The 19383-nt window shown below is 40.5% G+C and overlaps 1 protein-coding gene across 1 annotated transcript; it reads right to left on the bottom strand.

The window, feature by feature from the left end:
- Positions 1-6394: 6394 nt before the first annotated feature.
- On the bottom strand, positions 6395-18548 carry HSPB3 (heat shock protein family B (small) member 3). Its single transcript, XM_055422055.2, has 2 exons — positions 17901-18548; positions 6395-7360 (listed from the first exon to the last, which is right to left on the bottom strand). The coding sequence occupies exon 1, from the start codon at positions 18359-18361 to the stop codon at positions 17912-17914; it is 450 nt and encodes a 149-aa protein (XP_055278030.1). The 5' UTR covers positions 18362-18548; the 3' UTR covers positions 6395-7360; positions 17901-17911.
- Between the last annotated feature and the right edge of the window lie 835 nt (positions 18549-19383).

The raw sequence follows: 19383 nt of genomic DNA, 5'->3' as shown, positions 1-19383 counted from the left end.
TTTATGTGTTGTTGGATTTGATTTGCTAATGTTTTGTTGAGGATGTTTACATCTATACGCATTAAAGATATAGGCCTGTAATTTTCTTTTTTTGGTAGTGTATTTGGTTTGAGTATCAGAGTAATGGCCTTGAAAAGTGAATTTGGAAGTATTCCTTCCTCTACAATTTTTTTGAATAGTGTGAGAAGGAAGGTGTAAGTTCTTCTTTATATATTTGGTAGAATTGCCCTGTGAAGCCGTCTGTTTCTAAACTTCTGTTTCCTGGGATATTGTCTTATTACAGATTTGATTTAGCTTCTAATGATCAATCTGTTCAAATTGTCTGTTTCTTCTTGACTCCTTCTTGATAGGCCATGTATTTCTTCTAGGTTGTTCATTTTATTGGCAAATAGTTGTTCAGAGTTATCTCTTACGATCCTTTGTATTCCTGTGGTGTTGGTTCTAGATTCTCCTTTTTCATTTCTGATTTTACTGATTTGACTTTCTTTTTTTCTTGATGAATCCTATTAGAGGTTTATCAATTTTATTTTTTGAAAAAACTAGCTCTTGTTTTCATTAATTTTGTTTTTTTTATCTCTGCTTTATTTATCTCCTCCTTTAATTTTTTTTTTTTCCTTCTTCTGGCTTTTGGCTCTATTCTCCTTTTTCTAATCCTTTTAGGTGGTAGATTAGGTTGTTTTCAGATTTTTCTTTCCTTTTTTTTTTTTTTTTTTTTGAGTAAGGCCTCTATCACTGTGAAGTTTCTTTTAGCACCACTTATGTATGCTGCATCCCACAGATTTTTGGAAGTTGTGTTTTCATTATTGTTTGTCTCAAGGCATTTCCTGATTTCCTCTTTGACCCACTGATTTTTTTGTAGCATGTTGTTTAGTCTCCTTGTGATCATTTGCAAGTCTGATCATTGCAAGTTTTTCCATTTATCTTTCTGTGGTTGATTTCTAGTTTTGTATCGCTGTGATCCAAAAATTACTGTGGTCTTAAATTTGTTGAGGCTTGTTTGGTATACCAGTATGTGGTCAATCCTAGAAAATATTCCATACATACTTTAAAAGACTCTGTATTCTTTTATGTTTTTTGGATGTAGCCTCATAGAGATATCAATTCAGTCCAACTATTCTATTGTGTCATTTCAGATCTCTGTTGCCTTACTGATTTTATGTATGAGAAAGCTGTCCATTGTCAGAGAAGTATTAAAGTCTCCTACTATAATTGTATTCCTGTCAGTTTTTCCATTTATTGTCTGTATTTGTTTTGCTCCTATGTTGGGTGCATGTATATTAATGAGGATAATATCCTCTTGTATTGATCACTTTACATTATATAATGCCTTCTTTATCTTTTGTTATAGCCTTCCTTTTAAAGTCTATTTTGTCTGATATAAGTATTGCTATTCCTGCTTTCTTGTTTCTGTTTGCATGAAATATCTTTTTCCACCCCCTCACTTTCATCTGCATGTGTCTTTCACCCTGAAGTGAGTCTCCTGTAGATAGCAGATTGTGGTATCTTGTTTTTTAATCCAGTCAGTCATCCTAAGTCTATTGATCGGAATATTTAGTTTATTGACATTTAAACTAATTATTGATAAGTATACACTTATTACCATTTTATTTCTTGTTCTCCTGTTGTTTTTGTAATTCTTTGTTTCCCTCATTGCGGTTTAATGGTTTTCTTTTGTAGTATGCTTGACTTCCTTTCTTTTTTATTTTTATGTATCTATTGTAGGTTTCTGATTTGTGGTTACCATGGAGTTCATATATATTGACCCATAATTGGATCTACTTGCTTTAATTGGATTATCATTTAAGTTTAGTTCAGTTCAGTCGCTCAGTTGGACTCTTTGCGACCCCATGAACCGCAGCACACCATCCCTCCCTGTCCATCACCAACTCCCAGAGTCCACCCAAACGCATGTCCATTGAGTCGGTGATGCCATCCAACCGTTTCATCCTCTGCCGTCCCCTTCTCCTCCAGCCCTTAATCTTTCATAGCATCAGGGTCTTTTCAAATGAGTCAGCTCTTCATATCAGGTGGCCAAAGTATTGGAGTTTCAGCTTCAACATCAGTCCTTCCAATGAACACCCAGGACTGATCTCCTCTAGAATGGACTGGTTGGATCTCCTTGCAGTCCAAGGGACTCTCAAGAGCCTTCTCCAACACCACAGTTCAAAAGCGTCAACTCTTTGGCACTCAGTTTTATTTATAGTCCAACTCTCACATCCATACATGACTACTGGAAAAACCATAGCCTTGACTAGATGGACCTTTGTTGACAAAGTAATGTCTCTGCCTTTTAATATGCTGTCTAGGTTGGTCATAACTTTCCTTCCAAGGAGTAAACGTCTTTTAATTTCATAGCTGCAATCACCATCTGCAGTGATTTTGGAGCCCAAAAAATTAAAGTCTGACACTGTTTCCCCATCTATTTGCCATGACACATTCTAAAGGATCTGCATTCTTTACTCCCCTCCCCTACATCTTGTGTTTGGAGTGTTATATTTTACATCTTCATGCTTATTATCCTTTTACTGTTGATTATAGTTACTGTTGTTTAGTCACTAAGTCATGTTCGATTTGTTTGCAACCGCATAGACTGTAGCCCTCTGTTCATGGGATTTCCCAGGCAACAATACTGGAATGAGTTGACATTTCCTCCTCCAGAGGATCTTCCTGACCCAGGATTGAACCTGGGTCTCCTGCATTGGCGGACAGATTCTTTACCACTGAACCACCTCAGTTCAGTTCAGTTCAGTCGCTCAGTCGTGTCCGACTCTCTGCGACCCCATGAATTACAGCATGCCAGGCCTCCCTGTCCATCACCAACTCCCGGAGTACACTCAAACTCATGTCCACAGAGTCGGTGATGCCATCCAGCCATCTCATTCTCCGTCGTCCCCTTCTCCTCCCGCCCCCAACCTTTCCCAGCATCAGAGTCTTTTCCAGTGAGTCAACTCATCGCATGAGGTGGCCAAAGTATTGCAGTTTCAGCTTTAGCATCAGTCCCTCCAATGAACATCCAGGATTGATCTCCTTTAGAATGGACTGGTTGGATCTCCTTGCAGTATAAGGGACTCTCAAGAGTCTTCTCCAACACCACAGTTCAAAAGCATCGGTTCTTCGGCGATCAGCTTTCTTCACAGTCCAACTCTCACATCCATACATGACCATGGGAAAAACCATTGCCTTGACTAGACGGACCTTGGTTGGCAAAGTAATGTCTCTGCTTTTTAATATACTATCAAGGTTGGTCATAACTTTCCTTCCAAGAAGCAAGCGTCTTTTAATTTCATGGATGCAATCAGCATCCGCAGTGATTTTGGAGCCCAAAAAAATAAAGTCTGACACTGTTTCCACTGTTTTTCCATCTATTTCCCATGAAGTGATGGGACCAGATGCCATGATCTTTGTTTTCTGAATGTTGAGCTTCAAGCCAACCTTTTCACTCTCCTCTTTCACTTTCATCAAGAGGCTTTTGAGTTCCTCTTCACTCTCTGCCATAAGGGTAGTGTCATCTGCATATCTGAGGTTATTGATATTTCTCCCAGCAATCTTGATTCCAGCTTGTGCTTCTTCTAGCCCAGCGTTCCTCATGATGTATTCTGCATATAAGTTAAATAAGCAAGGTGACATATTGGCGTTATGGTTGCTTTTATAATTTGTTGTCTTTTAATATACATATTGGCTTAAGTAATCTTCAGTCCTTACTTTATATTTGCCTGTATTTGGGGGGTTTTCCCTTCCCTAATAGATTCTTACTTCAGCATTTCTTTTAGGATAGGTTTAGTATTGCTGAATTCTTTTAGTGTTTGCTTGTCTGAGAAATTCTTTATCTCTCCTATTCTAAATGATAATTGTGCTGGGTAGAGTATCCTAAGTTGCAAGTTTTTGCCTTTCAGGACCTTGAATATATCATGCTACTCCATTCTGGCCTGCAAAGTTTCTGCAGAGAAATCAATTGGTAGCCTTATGGGGATTCCCTTGTATCTGACTCTTCATTTTTGTAGTGCTGCCTTTAGAATCCTCTCTTTAATTTTGCCATTTTAATTATGATATGTGGTGGTGTGGGGCCATTTGGGTTCATCCTGTCTGGGACTCTGTGATTCCTGTACCTGGTGTCTGTTATCTTCTTTAGATTTGGGAATATTTTATTCATAATTTTTTAAAATACATTTTTGAGCCCCTTCTCTCTCTTTTCTCCTTCTGGAACCCCTATAATGTGAATGTTGGTACATTTTATATCATCTTACTGCTGCTGCTGCTGCTAAGTCACTTCAGCCATGTCCGACTCTGTGTGACCCCATAGACAGAAGCCCACCAGGGTCCCCCGTCCCTGGGATTCTCCAGGCAAGAACACTGGAGTGGGCTGCCATTTCCTTCTCCAATGTGTGAAAGTGAAGTCACTCAGTCATGTCCAACCCTTAGCGACCCTGCGGACTGCAGCCCACCAGGTTCCTCCATCCATGGGATTATTTTCTAGGCAAGAGTACTGGAGTGGCTTGCCATTGCCTTCTTATATCATCTTACAGCCCTCTTAAGTTGCTTTCTTTTCATTTGTCTCTCTGTTTGCCATTCTGATTGGGTGATTTTCATTATTGTATCTTCCAGATCACTTATGCATTCTTCTGTGTCGTTTAGCCTGCTATGCATTGCTTTTAGAGTGTTTTTTATCTCAGAAATTGGATTATCTGTTTTTGATTGGGTCTTCTATATAGTTTCTAGTTCCTTATCAAAATGATCTGGGCTTATAAAAATTATCTTTCTTAATTCACAAGTATTTTATTAACAACTCTTACAGTTCATTGTCTGGTAGACTGACTATCTCTCTTTCATTTATTTTTTCAGGGGCTTTTCTCTTGCTCTTTCAGTTGAGAATATTTCCTCCACCTTTTCATTTTCTTAACTTTCTCTGTCTCTTTAGATATAGGTGAAACAGTCATCTATTGTGGTGTTTTTATGTGGGAGCATTTCTATGTAGACTGCATGTGCCTGGTGTCTTTGGTGCAAGAAATTGTATGTGAGTGCCAGCCACACCCTTCCTCAGGTGTGCTGGTTCCTATCACCGTGATAGGGGTGTGGCTTGTGTGGAAGGAGCAAAAACCTGCACAAGGTGTGAGGTAGGATTTCCTCTCTGCTCAGTGGCTTCACCGTCTTATCAGAAGCCGGGTCTGCTCCCAAGTTGCTGGAGTGGTAGCCTTGAAGGTTGAGCAGGTTTTGTTCCTTTTAAGTGTGTTTTTCCTTCTCCCCACATGGGGGCCTTGCCCTTTACCCCAGAAGAAGGGAGTGCTGAAGCCTGTGGGGCCTGTGTGCTCGCAGAGGTCCGGTGTGCTTTCTGTGTATGTGTCTGCACCTCCACTCTCACGCAGCCCCAAGTCATGTCTTCTCCCTTGCTGTGGTTGCCCCAGATCTAGTGCAAGGTTGTGGCATGAAGTGAGCAGGGCCTGAGTGTTTGCTCTACCAGGACCGGAGATTGTGGCATTGCGGTTGCAGGAATTGAAGCAGCTGTGCCATTGGCTGGGCTACTTCTGTGGTGCTGTTTGAGTGAGTGGCAGAATGGCTGCCACAGCCCCACCTGAATCTCCTCCCAGGTCACCTCTACATCTCTGGATTCTTTTTTCAGGACCTGGCTGTCCTACATCCAGCATAAATCTATGGCATGTAGTGGGCAGGACTGGAGCATTTACTCAACTGGAACTGGGGATGGCCATGTTTGGGGGGGGGATCTTTCTTCCAGCTTTCTGCCAGTCTCCAGTTTGTTTTCTGTGAGAACTGTTCCACATATAGATATATTTTTGATGTGTTTATGGTAGGAGGTGAGCTCCATGTCTACTTATTCCGCCATCTTGACCCCTCTTCACTTTTGGCATTTTGAAACTTAAACTTTGATTCTTCTCTGCATACAATAAGCTTTGGCATATCCATATTATGAAGTATAATACTTCCATTAAAATCACATCCTAAACAAAGACTTTTTGACATAGAGATATCCCCACAAAAAAGTGAAAATTTCATATACCTTTTCTTAAATTTATTTTTTAATTGGAGGAAGATTGCTTTATAATGTTGTGTTGGTCTCTGTAGTACAATAGTGTGAATCAGCCATAGTGAAAGTGAAGTCGCTCAGTCGTGTCCGACTCTTTTTGACCCCATGGACTGTAGCCTACTAGGCTCCTCCCTCCATGGGATTCTCCAGGCAAGAATACTGGAGTGGGTTGCCATTTCCTTCTCTAGGGGATCTTCCCGACCCAGGGATCAAACCCAGGTCTCCTGCATTGCAGGCAGATGCTTTAACCTCTGAGCCACCAGGGAAGCCATATCCCCTCCCCTCCTCCCATGTATACCTTTTGTAACTTGCTTTTCCTCCTTAAATTTAGTGAGTATTTTTCCACTTCACTCAATATTTTTCTGGAAAATGATTTTTATTAGCAGGATAGTATTTTATAACTTGAATAGACTTTAGTTTGTTTAACAAATTTCTTACATTTTCAACATTTCAAATTAAAGAATGCCTCACAAATTTTGTATAATTTTATTGTAACAGAGTAAATTCTTTAATTCTTGCTCTTCTACTTCTCAAATTATATTAAGAGCCTTAACATACTCTCTGGCAGAAAGATTGTTCTAATTTACGCTACAAATCAGCAACAAAGAGGTATTGTTTACCATACTAAGGAACACTGAATATCATCTTAATTTTTAGTCTTATAGACTAGACAAAATCCCCCCAAAATGCAAATATTTCTTCAGTTCAGTTCAGTTCAGTCACTCAGTCATGTCTGACTCTTTGAGACTCGATGGACTGCAGCACCCCAGGCTTCCCTGTTCATCACCAACTCCCAGAGCCTACTCAAACTCATGTCCATTGAGTTGGTGATGCCATCCAACCATCTCATCCTCTGTCATCCCCTTCTTCTCCTGCCCTCAATCTTTCCCAGAATCAGGGTCTTTTCTAAACAGTTGGTTCTTCACATCAGGTGGCCAAAGTACTGGAGTTTCAGCTTCAGCTTCAGTCCTTCCAATGAATATTTAGGACTGATTTCCTGGTTGGCTCTCCTTGCAATTTCCTCTTATGTTTTCCTATTTTTTGTTGTCTTTTTGTTCCTCAGGCACAAGAGGCCTTTCTTGTGCCAGAGGAAGAAAATATAGGTGGATACGCCATTCAGAGTTATGAAGGGACACAAAAAGCATACGTAGCTTGGATTTTAAAAAATATATATAATAAAATGATTATTTACAGGGATATGGGTAGGACTGAGGGACCAACAAAACTATTGAGGCACTGTGATATTGGGATTTCTAGTAAGAAACGTATATTCCATCTTGGGCTCCATTTCTGTCACAGAGCTTCTAAAATCCTTGGAGTTTCCTAAGTGGAGAGAGAGAGACAAAAGACATTTTTTGTTATGTTAAGAGTGACCTTTGGAAAGCCCCTAGGTAACCTAAGGATGAGTGTTGATTACCAGAAGAGCCAATCATGTGGTTAGAGGTTTGGAAAACTGTCAGTCCTCATCCTTGGGAGAGAAAGGGAACTAGAAACTGAATTCAATTACCTATGGCCAAGGATTTGATCAATCGTGCCTGTGTAATGAACATGAAAGTGAACCTGAAGTCGCTCAGTCGTGTCCGACCCTTTGTGACCTCATGCATTGTAGCCCACCAGTCTCCTCCGCCCATGGGATTTTCCAGGCAAGAATACTGCAGTGGGGCACCATTGCCTTCTCCAGGAGATCTTCCCGACCCAGGGATTGAACCTGGGTCTCCAGCATTGTAGGCAGACGCTTTACCGTCTGAGCCACCAGGGAAGTCCTCTATGTAATGAAACCTCCATAAAAACGCAAAAGAAGGTGGTTCATAGTGTTTCCATGTTGGTGGACAATTCGAGGAGAGAGGCCCCCAGAGAAAGTATGAAAACTCCTCTCCCTTTCCCGATATCTTGTCCTAGCATCTCTTCCATCTGCCTCTTTCTGAGTTTATACTATATATTACAATAAACTAGTTATCTGCTGCTGCTGCTAAGTCACTTCAGTCGTGTCCGACTCTGTGTGACCCCATAGACGGCAGCCCACCAGGCTCCCCCGTCCCCTGGGATTCTCCAGGCAAGAACACTGGAGTGGGTTGCCATTTCCTTCTCCAACGTGTGAAAGCGAAAAGTGAAAGTGAAGTCGCTCAGTCATGTCTGACTCGTAGCGACCCCATGGACTGCAGCCTACCAGGCTCCTCCTGTCCATGGGATTTTCTAGGCAAGAGTACTGGAGTGGCTTGCCATTGCCTTCTCCGAGTTATCTACTAAGTATTAATAAAATGTTTCTCTGAGTTCTCTGAGCCAGTCTAGCAAATTGGTACAATACAAGAAAGGGACTATTAAAACTGCCAATCTATATAGCCAGTTGATTAGAAACACAGGTAATAAGCTGGACTGGCAACTGATGTCTGAAGTTGGGGTTAGAGGAGCAATCTTGTCAGACTGAACCCTTAACTTGTGGGATCTAAGGGTAGATAGTGTCAAAATTGTGATGAATTTTAGGATACCCAGCTGATATAACAGAATTGCTTGGTGATATGGGAAAAACTCCCACACATCAGAATTGACGCACATTTATAGGCACAGAATTGGACACGACTGAAGCGACTTAGCAGCAGCAGCAGCATAGGCACCCAGAGACCAGTAACAATGGGAAGTCATTACCCTCTTGATCCTAAAGGAACAAGGGAAAGAAAACAGAACTATCAATGTGGGCTGGGGCCAGAGGAGAAAAGCCAGTCTCATCAGAGCTGCTGGCAGAGGGAGGCAATCCCAGCCACAACCTGGAATCAAAACAGCAAGAGGCAGGGAATAAAATACTTGAATCTGCCTGTCTTTTCACAGGCTGCTGTCTTGCTGGTGCCTTCAGCTGGGTAAATTGAACTTGAAATCAGAGAGCAGTGCCCTGAGGCCACAGAACAGGGCAGAGAAAGACAAGAGAACAGTAGAATAACCAACACAGTGGATACTTATGGCATTTTTTTGTTTTTTCCATTTTGTACTTCTATTTTATTTATATAGTCAGTACTTCTAAAGTGCATTTGTAATTTTTCTTTTGCTTGTACTGTATCATAGGAATAAGCTTTTTATTTAATTTTTCTAGATACCTATATAGTTATCTTAGGTACATGTGCTGTATCATATTCCTATTCATTTTATTAACTACCATTATCAAACTAAATTTTTACAGTGGGGTTCTTTTCAGTGTTTCCTACTCTGTTCCACTGATTCATTTATTCTTGTGCAATAACACAGTATTTTAGTTATTGTAGCATGACAGTATCTTTTAACACTAGGTGGGGAAACAGTGGAAACAGTGTCAGACTTTATTTTTTTGGGCTCCAAAATCACTGCGGATGCTGATTGCAGCCATGAAATTAAAAGATGCTTACTTTTATTAAAAGACTGCAAGGCGATCCAACCAGTCCATTCTAAAGGAGATCAATCCTGGGTGTTCATTGGAAGGTCTGATGCTAAAGCTGAAACTCCAATACTTTGGCCACCTCATGAGAAGAGTTGACTCACTGGAAAAGACTCTGATGCTGGGAGGGATTGGGGACAGGAGGAGAAGGGGACGACAGAGAATGAGATGGCTGGATGGCATCACCAACTCGATGGACATGAGTTTGAGTGAACTCCGGGAGTTGATGATGGACAGAGGGCCTGGCGTGCTGTGATTCATGGGGTCACAAAGAGGCAGACACGACTGAGCGACTGAACTGAACTGAACTGAGAGCAGCTCCCAAGTGTTCTTAAATTCTGATGAAAATTGTCAGGAAAAAGAAGCTTTGAAAACTTGGGGGGAAATGTCAAATATAAAAACCTTAGTTATTCAGCTATGTTTTGAAATGGATACTGCTGTGTGATATGTGCAAGTTTTCATTCTCTACTATGGAACCTCAATATATATTACTAGATAATAGAAGGAAGTTTTTCTGTTTCATTATATTCATTATTTTGGTATATTTTTTGGATTCCACATATACATGATAATATACAGTATTTTTCCTTCTCTGACTTATTTCACTAAGAATAATATTCTCCATGTCCACCCATGTTGCATATTGCAAAATTTCATTCTTTTTTTATGGCTGATTGTTATTCCATTGTGTATATACACCACATCTTCTTTATCCTCTCATTTGTTGATTGACATTTAAGTTACTTCCATATCTTTGCTATTGTAAATAATGCTGCTATGAACTTTAGGGTGCACGTATCTTTTCAAGGTAGTGTTTTGTTTTGGTCAAATATATACCCAGGAGTGGAACTGCTGTTCAGTTGAGTCACTCAGTCGTGTCCGACTCTCCGCGACCCCATGAATCACAGCACGCCAGGCCTCCCTATCCATCACCAACTTCCTGAGTTCACTCAAACTCATGTCCACAGAGTCGGTGATACCATCCAGCCATCTCATTCTCGGTTATCCCCTTCTCCTCCCGCCCCCAACCTTTCCCAGCATCAGAGTCTTTTCCAGTGAGTCAACTTGTCGCATGAGGTGGCCAAAGTATTGCAGTTTCAGCTTTAGCATCAGTCCTTCCAATGAACACCCAGGATCGATCTCCCTTAGAATGGACTGGTTGGATCTCCTTGCGGTACAAGGGACTCTCAAGAGTCTTCCCCAACACCACAGTTCAAAAGCATCAATTCTTCGGGGATCAGTTTTCGTCACAGTCCAGCTCTCACAGCCATACATGACCACGGGAAAAACCATAGCCTTGACTAGACGGACCTTTGTTGGCAAAGTAATGTCTCTGCTTTTTAATATATTATCAAGGTTGGTCATAACTTTCCTTCCATATGGTAATTCTATTTTTAGTTTTTTTATGGAACATCTGTTTTTCTACAGTAGCTGCGCCAATTTACATTCCCACCAACAGTGGACACATCCTCACCAACATCTGTTATTTGTGGTCTTTTTGATGAGAGACTCTCTGACAAGTGTGAGGTGACATCTCATTGTTTTGATTTGCATTTCCATGATGATTAGCAATGTTAATTATCTTTCTATTTGCCTGTTGGTCATCTGTATGTCTTCTTTGGAGAAATATTTATTCAGGTCTTCTGCCCATTTTTAACTGGGTTGTTTGGGGTTTTTTTTTTTTTTCTGTTGAATTGCATGAGCTGTTTACACATTTTGGATATTAACCCTTTAGTAGTTGTATCATTTGCAAATATTTCCTCCCATTTAATAGATTGTCTATTCATTTTGTTGATGATTTCCTTTGCTGTGCAAAAGTTTTTATGTTTAATTATGTTCCATTTGTTTATGTTTGCTTTTGTTTCCTTTGCCTTAGGAGATTATTCATATATATTCTCAAATAGAAAATATACACATATATTATTTTCAAGTATACATAGTGTATTTAAGAAAAATTACTACATATCTCCTTTAGAATGGACTGGTTGGATCTCCTTGCAGTCCAGGGGACTCTCAAGAGTCTTCTCCAGCACCACAGTTCAAAAGCATCAATTCTTCGGTGATCAGCTTTCTTCACAGTCCAACTCTCACATCCATACATGACCACTGGAAAAACCACAGCTTTGACTAGATGGACCTTGGTTGGCAAAGTAATGTCCCTGCTTTTTAATATACTATCTAGGTTGGTCATAACTTTCCTTCCAAGGAGTAAGCGTCTTTTAATTTCATGGCTGCAATCAGCATCTGCAGTGATTTTGGAGCCCAAAAAAACAAAGTCTGACACTGTTTCCATATCAGATCATAGAGAGAATCTCAGCAAATTACAAAGAATGGTATTCTAGAAGTCATTTTATATTACCTCGAGATATTTTTTATATTTGTCCTTAAAGTTAGAAAACACTAATAAACAGGACTTTGTAAATATATACATGCTAACATACATGCTCTTATATATTAAACAATGCTGAGAAAACATAAAAGAAAACAGTTACTTAGAATTATTCCTTTTTCAAATTTAAAATACTGTTCTGTTATTTTGTGGAGAACATCTGCTGCTGCTGTTGCTGCTTCTAAGTCGCTTCAGTCGTGTCTGACTCTGTGCAACCCCATAGACGGCAGCCCACCAGGCTTCCCCGTCCCCGGGATTCTCCAGGCAAAAACACTGGAGTGGGTTGCATTTCCTTCTCCGGTGCATGAAAGTGAAAAGTGAAAGATAAGTCTCTCAGTCGTGTCCGACTCTTAGCGACCCCATGGACTACAGCCTACCAGGCTTCTCTGTCCATGGGATTTTCCAGGCAAGATTACTGGAGTGGGTTGCCGTTGCCTTCTCCGGCGGAGAACATCTAGCCAACTCAATTGCTAAAACAGTTAGTTTCAAATTATGTCTAAGCTATAAATCAGCATAACGAACCAACATTTTAATTCTTGTTTACAACTAATTATTCTAGAGCCTTTGAAGAGAACAGTGGTTATTACTGAAAAGCTTGTTTTTGTTTAACGTTAGTTTAGTTGCTAAGTCATGTCCAACTCTTTGTGACTCCAAGGACTGTAGTCCACCAGGCTCCTTTGCCCATGGGATTTTCCAAGCAAGAAAACTGGAGTGGGTTGCCATTTTCTTCTCCTGGGGCTCTTCCTGACCCAGGGATCAAACCTGTGTCTCTTGCATTGACAGCTGGATTCTTTACCACTCAGCCAACAGGGAGGCCCATATTTTTGTTAAGCTTGTGTAAATGATTATTAGGCATTTTGGATCTTTTTTTTACCTGAAGTTGTGTTTTTTAAAAATCCCTCTTCAGATGTGCTAAGACCATTAATAGCAATTTCCAGATAATCACAAGTAGGTGAGAAATAAGGTAAGGGCAGTCAGTGGAATAAAAATCTCCAATGACTTTTGGACTTCCAGGATTGGTCCACTATCTTCAGAAAAAGAAAAATCCTGCAGAAGTTTAAGAGGACTTACTGCAGATTAAAAATTAGATCAAAATGTGAGGTGACCCAGTGATTAAGATACTATGCCTCCACTACAGGGGAGGTTCTATCTCTGGTCAGGGAACTAAGATCCTGCATGTCGAGTGGTATGGTCAAAAAATACAAACAAAAAAACCCAAAAAACAAATATATATATATATATATATAACAAATATAATATACATAGTATATAATATATATAATTATAATATATGTCATATAGATATATATATTTGTCTTTTTGATATATTATATGTATTAAATTAATTTGTATATTATATAATTTATATATTATGCATATAATATATAAAAATCACCATATATATTATACATATATAATATACATAAAACATCATCACATATACATATATATGGTAATGTTATAATAATATTATATATAATATACAATAATAAACATATAATACATAATATAATATTATATATAATAGATAATATTATATATAAGGTGATGTTAGAGTTTATAATTTGGAGTCAGTGTAGATGCTGTAAGACTGTGATTTGTCTGACACCCTCTTCCTGCAGTTCTGGGTCTGAGATTGTTGTGAGTACAAACCTTGTGTACCTTCTGGCCTGTCTTCTTTTTTTTGAAGCTTGTCGCCTGCCTCCCAAGCCATGCCTTTGCAACCTTTGCCAGAGCCTTTGCTGAGCTTCCTTAAGTGGCTGCTGTTCAGGTGGAAGCCCAGAGTCTGCACTTTTCTCCCTGACAGAGACCTCACCAGGCTGAGTCATCCTTCTGCTCCCAGAATGGATGAAATGTCAATGGGTATGATTTTCTGAGCAGTCACTAAAGGGCTGGATGATACAACTTAGAGTTCAGGACAGCCTACTCCCTGTGAGTTGAAACTTGACTGATGAGATATGGGAAATAGTAGGGAACAGGGCAATTTCCCTCTCCTTTATTCCCCGTGGAGTGCTCTAAGATTCGATTTCCTCCTGAAGGTCTTCTGGAGAAGTTCCAGGTGCCTCGCCAACAGCCCTGCCCAGAGGCTGCAGTCTCTTTACAGGTCATGTGAAACAGTGGCCAGCATCACAGCACATCACATCACTTTGTTTCTCTTATTTTCTCCTTTTACTTTTTCTCCCTATTTCCTCACCTTTACCATTCTGGGCTTGCACGTGCCAAATTGTATTGCAACTTGAAGGCACCCAGATAGTGTCTCAGGCTCTGTCTTTTTGTAGAAAAGGTTTCCTAAAAAAGAGCTGTAGCAACAGTTCTCACTTTAGTGGAGAGCTGGCGTTTTCCCCTGGCCCCTAGGAGTCACTCTCCACTTTCCTCCACCTTGCTCTCTGCCCTGGGAGGTTGCTGAACCGTATCTACAGGACACCCACACCCTCTGGCTACCAGATAGGTCCAGCAAATAGGATGCCCTGGTAGGAGATTGGAGGGAGAAAGTGTTTATTTTCCTGGTGCCTATGAGGTCACCTTGGCTGACCGTGTTCCTCAAGATGAAAGTCAGAGCTGGAGTTCTTCTCTATCTGACCTTCTTTTTGATTTCTGAGACCTGCTTCCTCCTCTCACTCCTTTGGACCTACGGAACCTAAGAGCTCCACACTGCTACCCCCAGGGTAGGGTGCTGCCTTGTGGCTCACATCCGCCCTGCCCACTCCTCTGTAATTTATCTCTTTATAGATAAATTATTCCAATTTGACAGTGCCATCTGCTTCCTGTTGGGATGAGTAATGAGAAGGAATGGTTAAATGATATTATTGTTCATCTGTGTTGGAATTGTGTGTAGCCATTACAAATCACTTAATGTTCTCTAGCAAAAGAAAGTAATGCATTATTATTTTTTTTCTAATCACTTAAGAAGTCAAGCAATCAGGGTTCTGGCAAAAACAAACAAACAAGACCAGTCAGAATTCCATCTCCTGTGTGTATGAAAATAATCAATAAGTAATCTATAATAGGAATAGAAATGATTAAAAAATAAAAAGTTTTATTTGAGCCAAACTGAGGACTATCGCCTGGAAGACAGCCTCTCAGCTCTGAGGAACTGCTCCAGAGACACATGATTGTCAACATAGTTTTATATCTTGTCAGAACCAAGAACATAAATAAGTCAGGCATTTACTTCTCTAGTGGCTCAGACGTTAAAGAATCTGCCTGTAATGCAGGAGACTAAGGCTCAATCCCTGGGTTGGGAAGATCCCCTGGAAAAGGGCATGGCAACCCACTCCAATATTTTTGCCTGGATAATTCAATGGACAGAGGAGCCTGGCAGGCTACAGGCCATAGCTTTGTGGAGAGTCAGACATGACTGAAGCAACTTAGCACGCACACATACTCCTTCAAGGTTTCAGAAAAACAGGTCAGCATTCACATAGTGAGTCAGTATGGCCTTTGCACCGAGGAAGGGAGTCTTATCATGGAAGGAGGACCAGCATTGGCATCCCAGGAAGGGAATCATTTGCTCTTTATTTTTAATATAGACATTCTTTACTTCTGGTCAATGTGCCCTTTTCTTTAATAATTAAAGCAGGTGTAAAACAGGCTGTTTTAGTTAGCAGTTAAAATTCAAGTCAACTCATATGTTAGCCAGAATGACTTCCTCATACCTCAATATGTGAAATTTTATTTTCTGAAAGGGTCTTTAATGAAGGAATCGTTTATGGGAGAGCAGGCAGAGTAAAGGGAATCAATAGGGAATTGTGAAGTACCAGGAACAAGAAATGGCAGAAGACATCACCACCCCACATGTTGAAGGGGCATAAGGAAGAAACAGCGTTGGAATACTGGTGCCTGATATGAGTCCACGTCTTGGAAGAGAAGCTGTCCCTCCAGACCTCCAGTCCTGGGGAATGCAGGTCTCACCGGAGCCTCATCTGCAGCAGGCTGGCAGTGGAGAATGAGATGCCCTCCTCTTTCGCCCCTCCTGCCCACCAGCTTCCTCTCTCCAGCATTTGGTCTGCAGTGAGTGCCTCCTCTTGGCTGAACCCAATTGGAAACTAGAATGACACGGCCCATCAGGGTGGGCCTTCTTGGGCTCAGAGTGGGGCTGAGTAGGGCAGAGGATGGTCTGGGTTGGTGGGAGGTGGGGAGGGCAACAGACAATAACCAATATGATCAGGATATCAAACCCTTTGCAAATATAATCCTAATTTTGAGGAAAGTGATACATGTATTTATATATATAAGAGAATTCTGAACTATAAGTTTAAGTAGCTATCTCATGGTAGTAGAAGAATAATAAATGGTTTTTATTTTTTATAGTGCTTGGTATATCTCCCAAATTAAAAAAAAATTTATTCCTTTAAAATTTATCTTAGGAAAAATAAGTGCTAATTGAATGATGTGTTTAATTTTAACTTTTAAAGGAAACATTTCCTATCAGTGGCTCCTCATGCTAAGACCTTCACTTTCTGAAATTTCTCAGATCTCACCTAGAGTAAGATCAAGGCCAACGAAAGGATGTTTGTGTTTGTTTCTTAAAGTACTAGCTTGTGTTCACACTATCCTGCCCAATAATAGAAAAGAATAATCTAATGTGGGAAAAAGGGCATCCCAGTTCTAGTCATATTAGTAGCTGTAATCCATTAATGACTATTAACTTTGTTATGTAGCAGAGTTGGTCTATGACATTCACTTTGTCAAAGAACAAAATTTGTGACCTAGAGTTGAATGCACAATCACTAACTTCATATAAACACCTAGCTTCAAAATGCTTTCAGTTTCGTTAAACTATAAACCAACATCTCTGTTTTCAAAACGACTTGTCTAGCTTCTGATTCATTTTTATACCGTTTCATGTCTGTCGCGTCTGCACGTAAACTACAAATAAAGCGCCATAGAGGAACTCGGGTATTACCAGCAGTCACCAGCTGCCCTGCTGTTTTCCATCCCCAGATTCCTCTTCTATTCATAGCGTTGTCCTCAGCCTCACATGGCGTCCGGGGTAAAGGCAGCTGCTTTCCCCCAAAGAAATACTTCACATGTAGAGCATGAGATAGCAAATCCTTGGAATGTCACAGACCAGCTGTTGAAGGCAATTGTTCCTAACCACCAATGTCTGTCGCTCCTTTGGGCCAAAGCAGCAGTTGGGGGAAATAGAAGCAGCCAATGTTCTGTATAAACTCAGACACCCATGTAAGCTCGGGCCTCAGAACTTAGATTGCCTGCCAAGCTATTTAAAGGTAAGGATTATGCAGTGAGAACAGATGCAGTGCATTTTGCCATCTTCTGAAATCTAACATTTTAAGTAACATTTAAACAGCATAGTTTAAATTTGCTTGAATTCAGTCATTGTACTTTTCAAAGTGGTTTCCTAAACTTCATATTAATTTAAGTATGACTTAATGCATCTTAATATTTCATAAATATCCACAGAATATACACTGTGCTTTAAAAAACACTGCAGCTAAGATTCAGCTTAGCTTTTTTTTTTAATGAGGTCCATATTTGGAACTTTTAAAAATCAGATTTATATCTGAAAATTCCAACGTAAGTTTAAAACAGTAACAAATGTAGTGACTCATAAATATATTTCAGATCCAATTTTCCAGTACTATTTTTCAACCTTCATATTCTATATTTACAAAGCTACACTATAATAAAATACACTGAAAAGAAAAGCTTATTAAGCGAAGGAGATCACAGCTCTTTTTAGCAATATAAAACACTTTCATAAAATGGATAAGAATTTCTTAAATTGGTGTGGCTCTTTTGCCATCAACTGTTACAAATGCAATCTTCTCTGGCATTGTTGAAGTAAGGAAGAAATCTGAGTCATTTCTACTATCAGGCTACAGTCTCCTAAACTGTCAATGTTTCAGGTGTTAAGAAGAGCATCAGCTTGAGCTGTAGGAATATATTTAAACAACTTTCCTTTGGGAATAAAGACAACCTCAACATACCAGGAATTATGTCTGTATTTTTAATCTTCATAAAAATCATTTCAAACGTGGGTGATACACACATTCCCGTGATACCATGGGCTAAACTAGAATCTTCCTCTCAACGTACGAACAGACACTAACCCGACACGATGTCACTTGGTTCCAGCCGAATCCTTTACTTCCACCACCAGAATTCCATCGTGACAGAGGATCGCCGACAAATCTTTGGTTTCAATGCCGTCAGGCAGTTTATACTGTCGGGTGAAGCTTCTGGAGATAAAACCGTGCTCATCCATTCTGGTTCCATGTTGAGCTTTGATCAGCAGCCAGCCCTCGAAGGTCTGAATGATGATATCTTCGGGGAGGAATTGGACCACGTCCAGCAGGACCTGGAAGCGGGATTCGCCTCTCTGGGGCGGCATCTCAGCGGCGTCCACTGGAGGAGCCTGGGCCGCCCTGGCCTTCCCCAGATCCACCGTGGTTGGCCCGGGCAGTGCATATAAAGCGTGATCCAGCCTGCAGTCTTCCAGACCTCGAGCTTCGAACTCCTGCTCGTATCGCACTGGAGTCTCAATGAGGTGCCTCAGGATGATTTTTGCCATAGTGGAGGGAAAGCCGGCATGCAGCAGCGTCCTCCCCGTCCGATGTCCGCGTGTAGCTTCGCCGCTGCCTTCCAACTAGATTATCAGAGGAGAGCTGCTCTTCGCTTATAACCCCGCGCAGACGCAACCCTTTAATTAGACCTGAATCACAGTGCCGCACGCTCCCTCTTGTCTTTTCGCTCCTGCTGACAATGAACAGCTATTTATAGGGTGTGTTTCGAAGTTGCTTTTAGCACACAGCCTGCTCGAGCTGCCGAGTCAAGGATTGCCCTTACATTCTCAGTTATCCTTGGCAAGTGTGTCGGCCTCGCTTACCCAGAGAGAAAAAGAGAGTCAGAAACAGTATTTGAGTAATATCTGAGTGCTGTGTCTTTGTGAACTACAGTGAACTGAGGGATCAGAACAACCTAGAGATGAGCCCTTATCTTGTACGAACTGAGTCTGCACTAATCCTAGTCTCCAGGCACAAAGTCAGGGGGAGGTGACTTGAGCTTTAAATTGATTAGGAATCAATTACACACACACAGGCACATTAAAATCTCAAACATTCAACAAGCCCTCAGCCCTCTGTCCTATACATTTACTTTCATTCCATCCTTTAATCTTCTATCCTTAAGTGACATCTGAGCCAGGGCATCTGGGTTTATTAAATTTGACTCATGAAAAATGAGATCAAATGACTGAGCCAGACAATGATGTCCAACCTCAGATGGGGTTGGAAAGGCATAGAACAGAGAATCTTAGCAAGGAAAATAGAGCTCCAGGGCAGAGAAAAAGCTTAAAGCTTTTCAACTATTTGATACTAAAGCCCAGAAAACTAAGGATTAATCTAGTTGCAGCTCTGCTATTGAAATGGCAAAAATAAATAACATAATTCTTAACTGTAACCCCTTAACATTAAACTTAGATTGAAAAAGAATGAGGTAACTCTTTATCCACTGCTATGGCAAGATCTCCAAGACATGTTAAGTACAAAAGGAAAGTCCAGAACAGCATATAATGTGCTGTATTTGTCTTTTTTT

The sequence above is a fragment of the Moschus berezovskii genome, chromosome 18 (assembly GCF_049115385.1).
Source record: "Moschus berezovskii isolate FMDL1 chromosome 18, NW_MosBer_1.0, whole genome shotgun sequence".
Lineage (NCBI taxonomy): Eukaryota > Metazoa > Chordata > Mammalia > Artiodactyla > Moschidae > Moschus > Moschus berezovskii.
The sequence above is the reverse complement of the archived record's forward strand: the minus strand, read 5'-3'. Positions and strand labels throughout refer to the sequence as shown.

What these genes read in the sequence shown, in the direction of transcription:
- HSPB3 (XM_055422055.2), bottom strand. Translation starts at nt 18,361, where the DNA reads ATGGCAAAAATCATCCTGAGGCACCTCATTGAGACTCCAGTGCGATAC.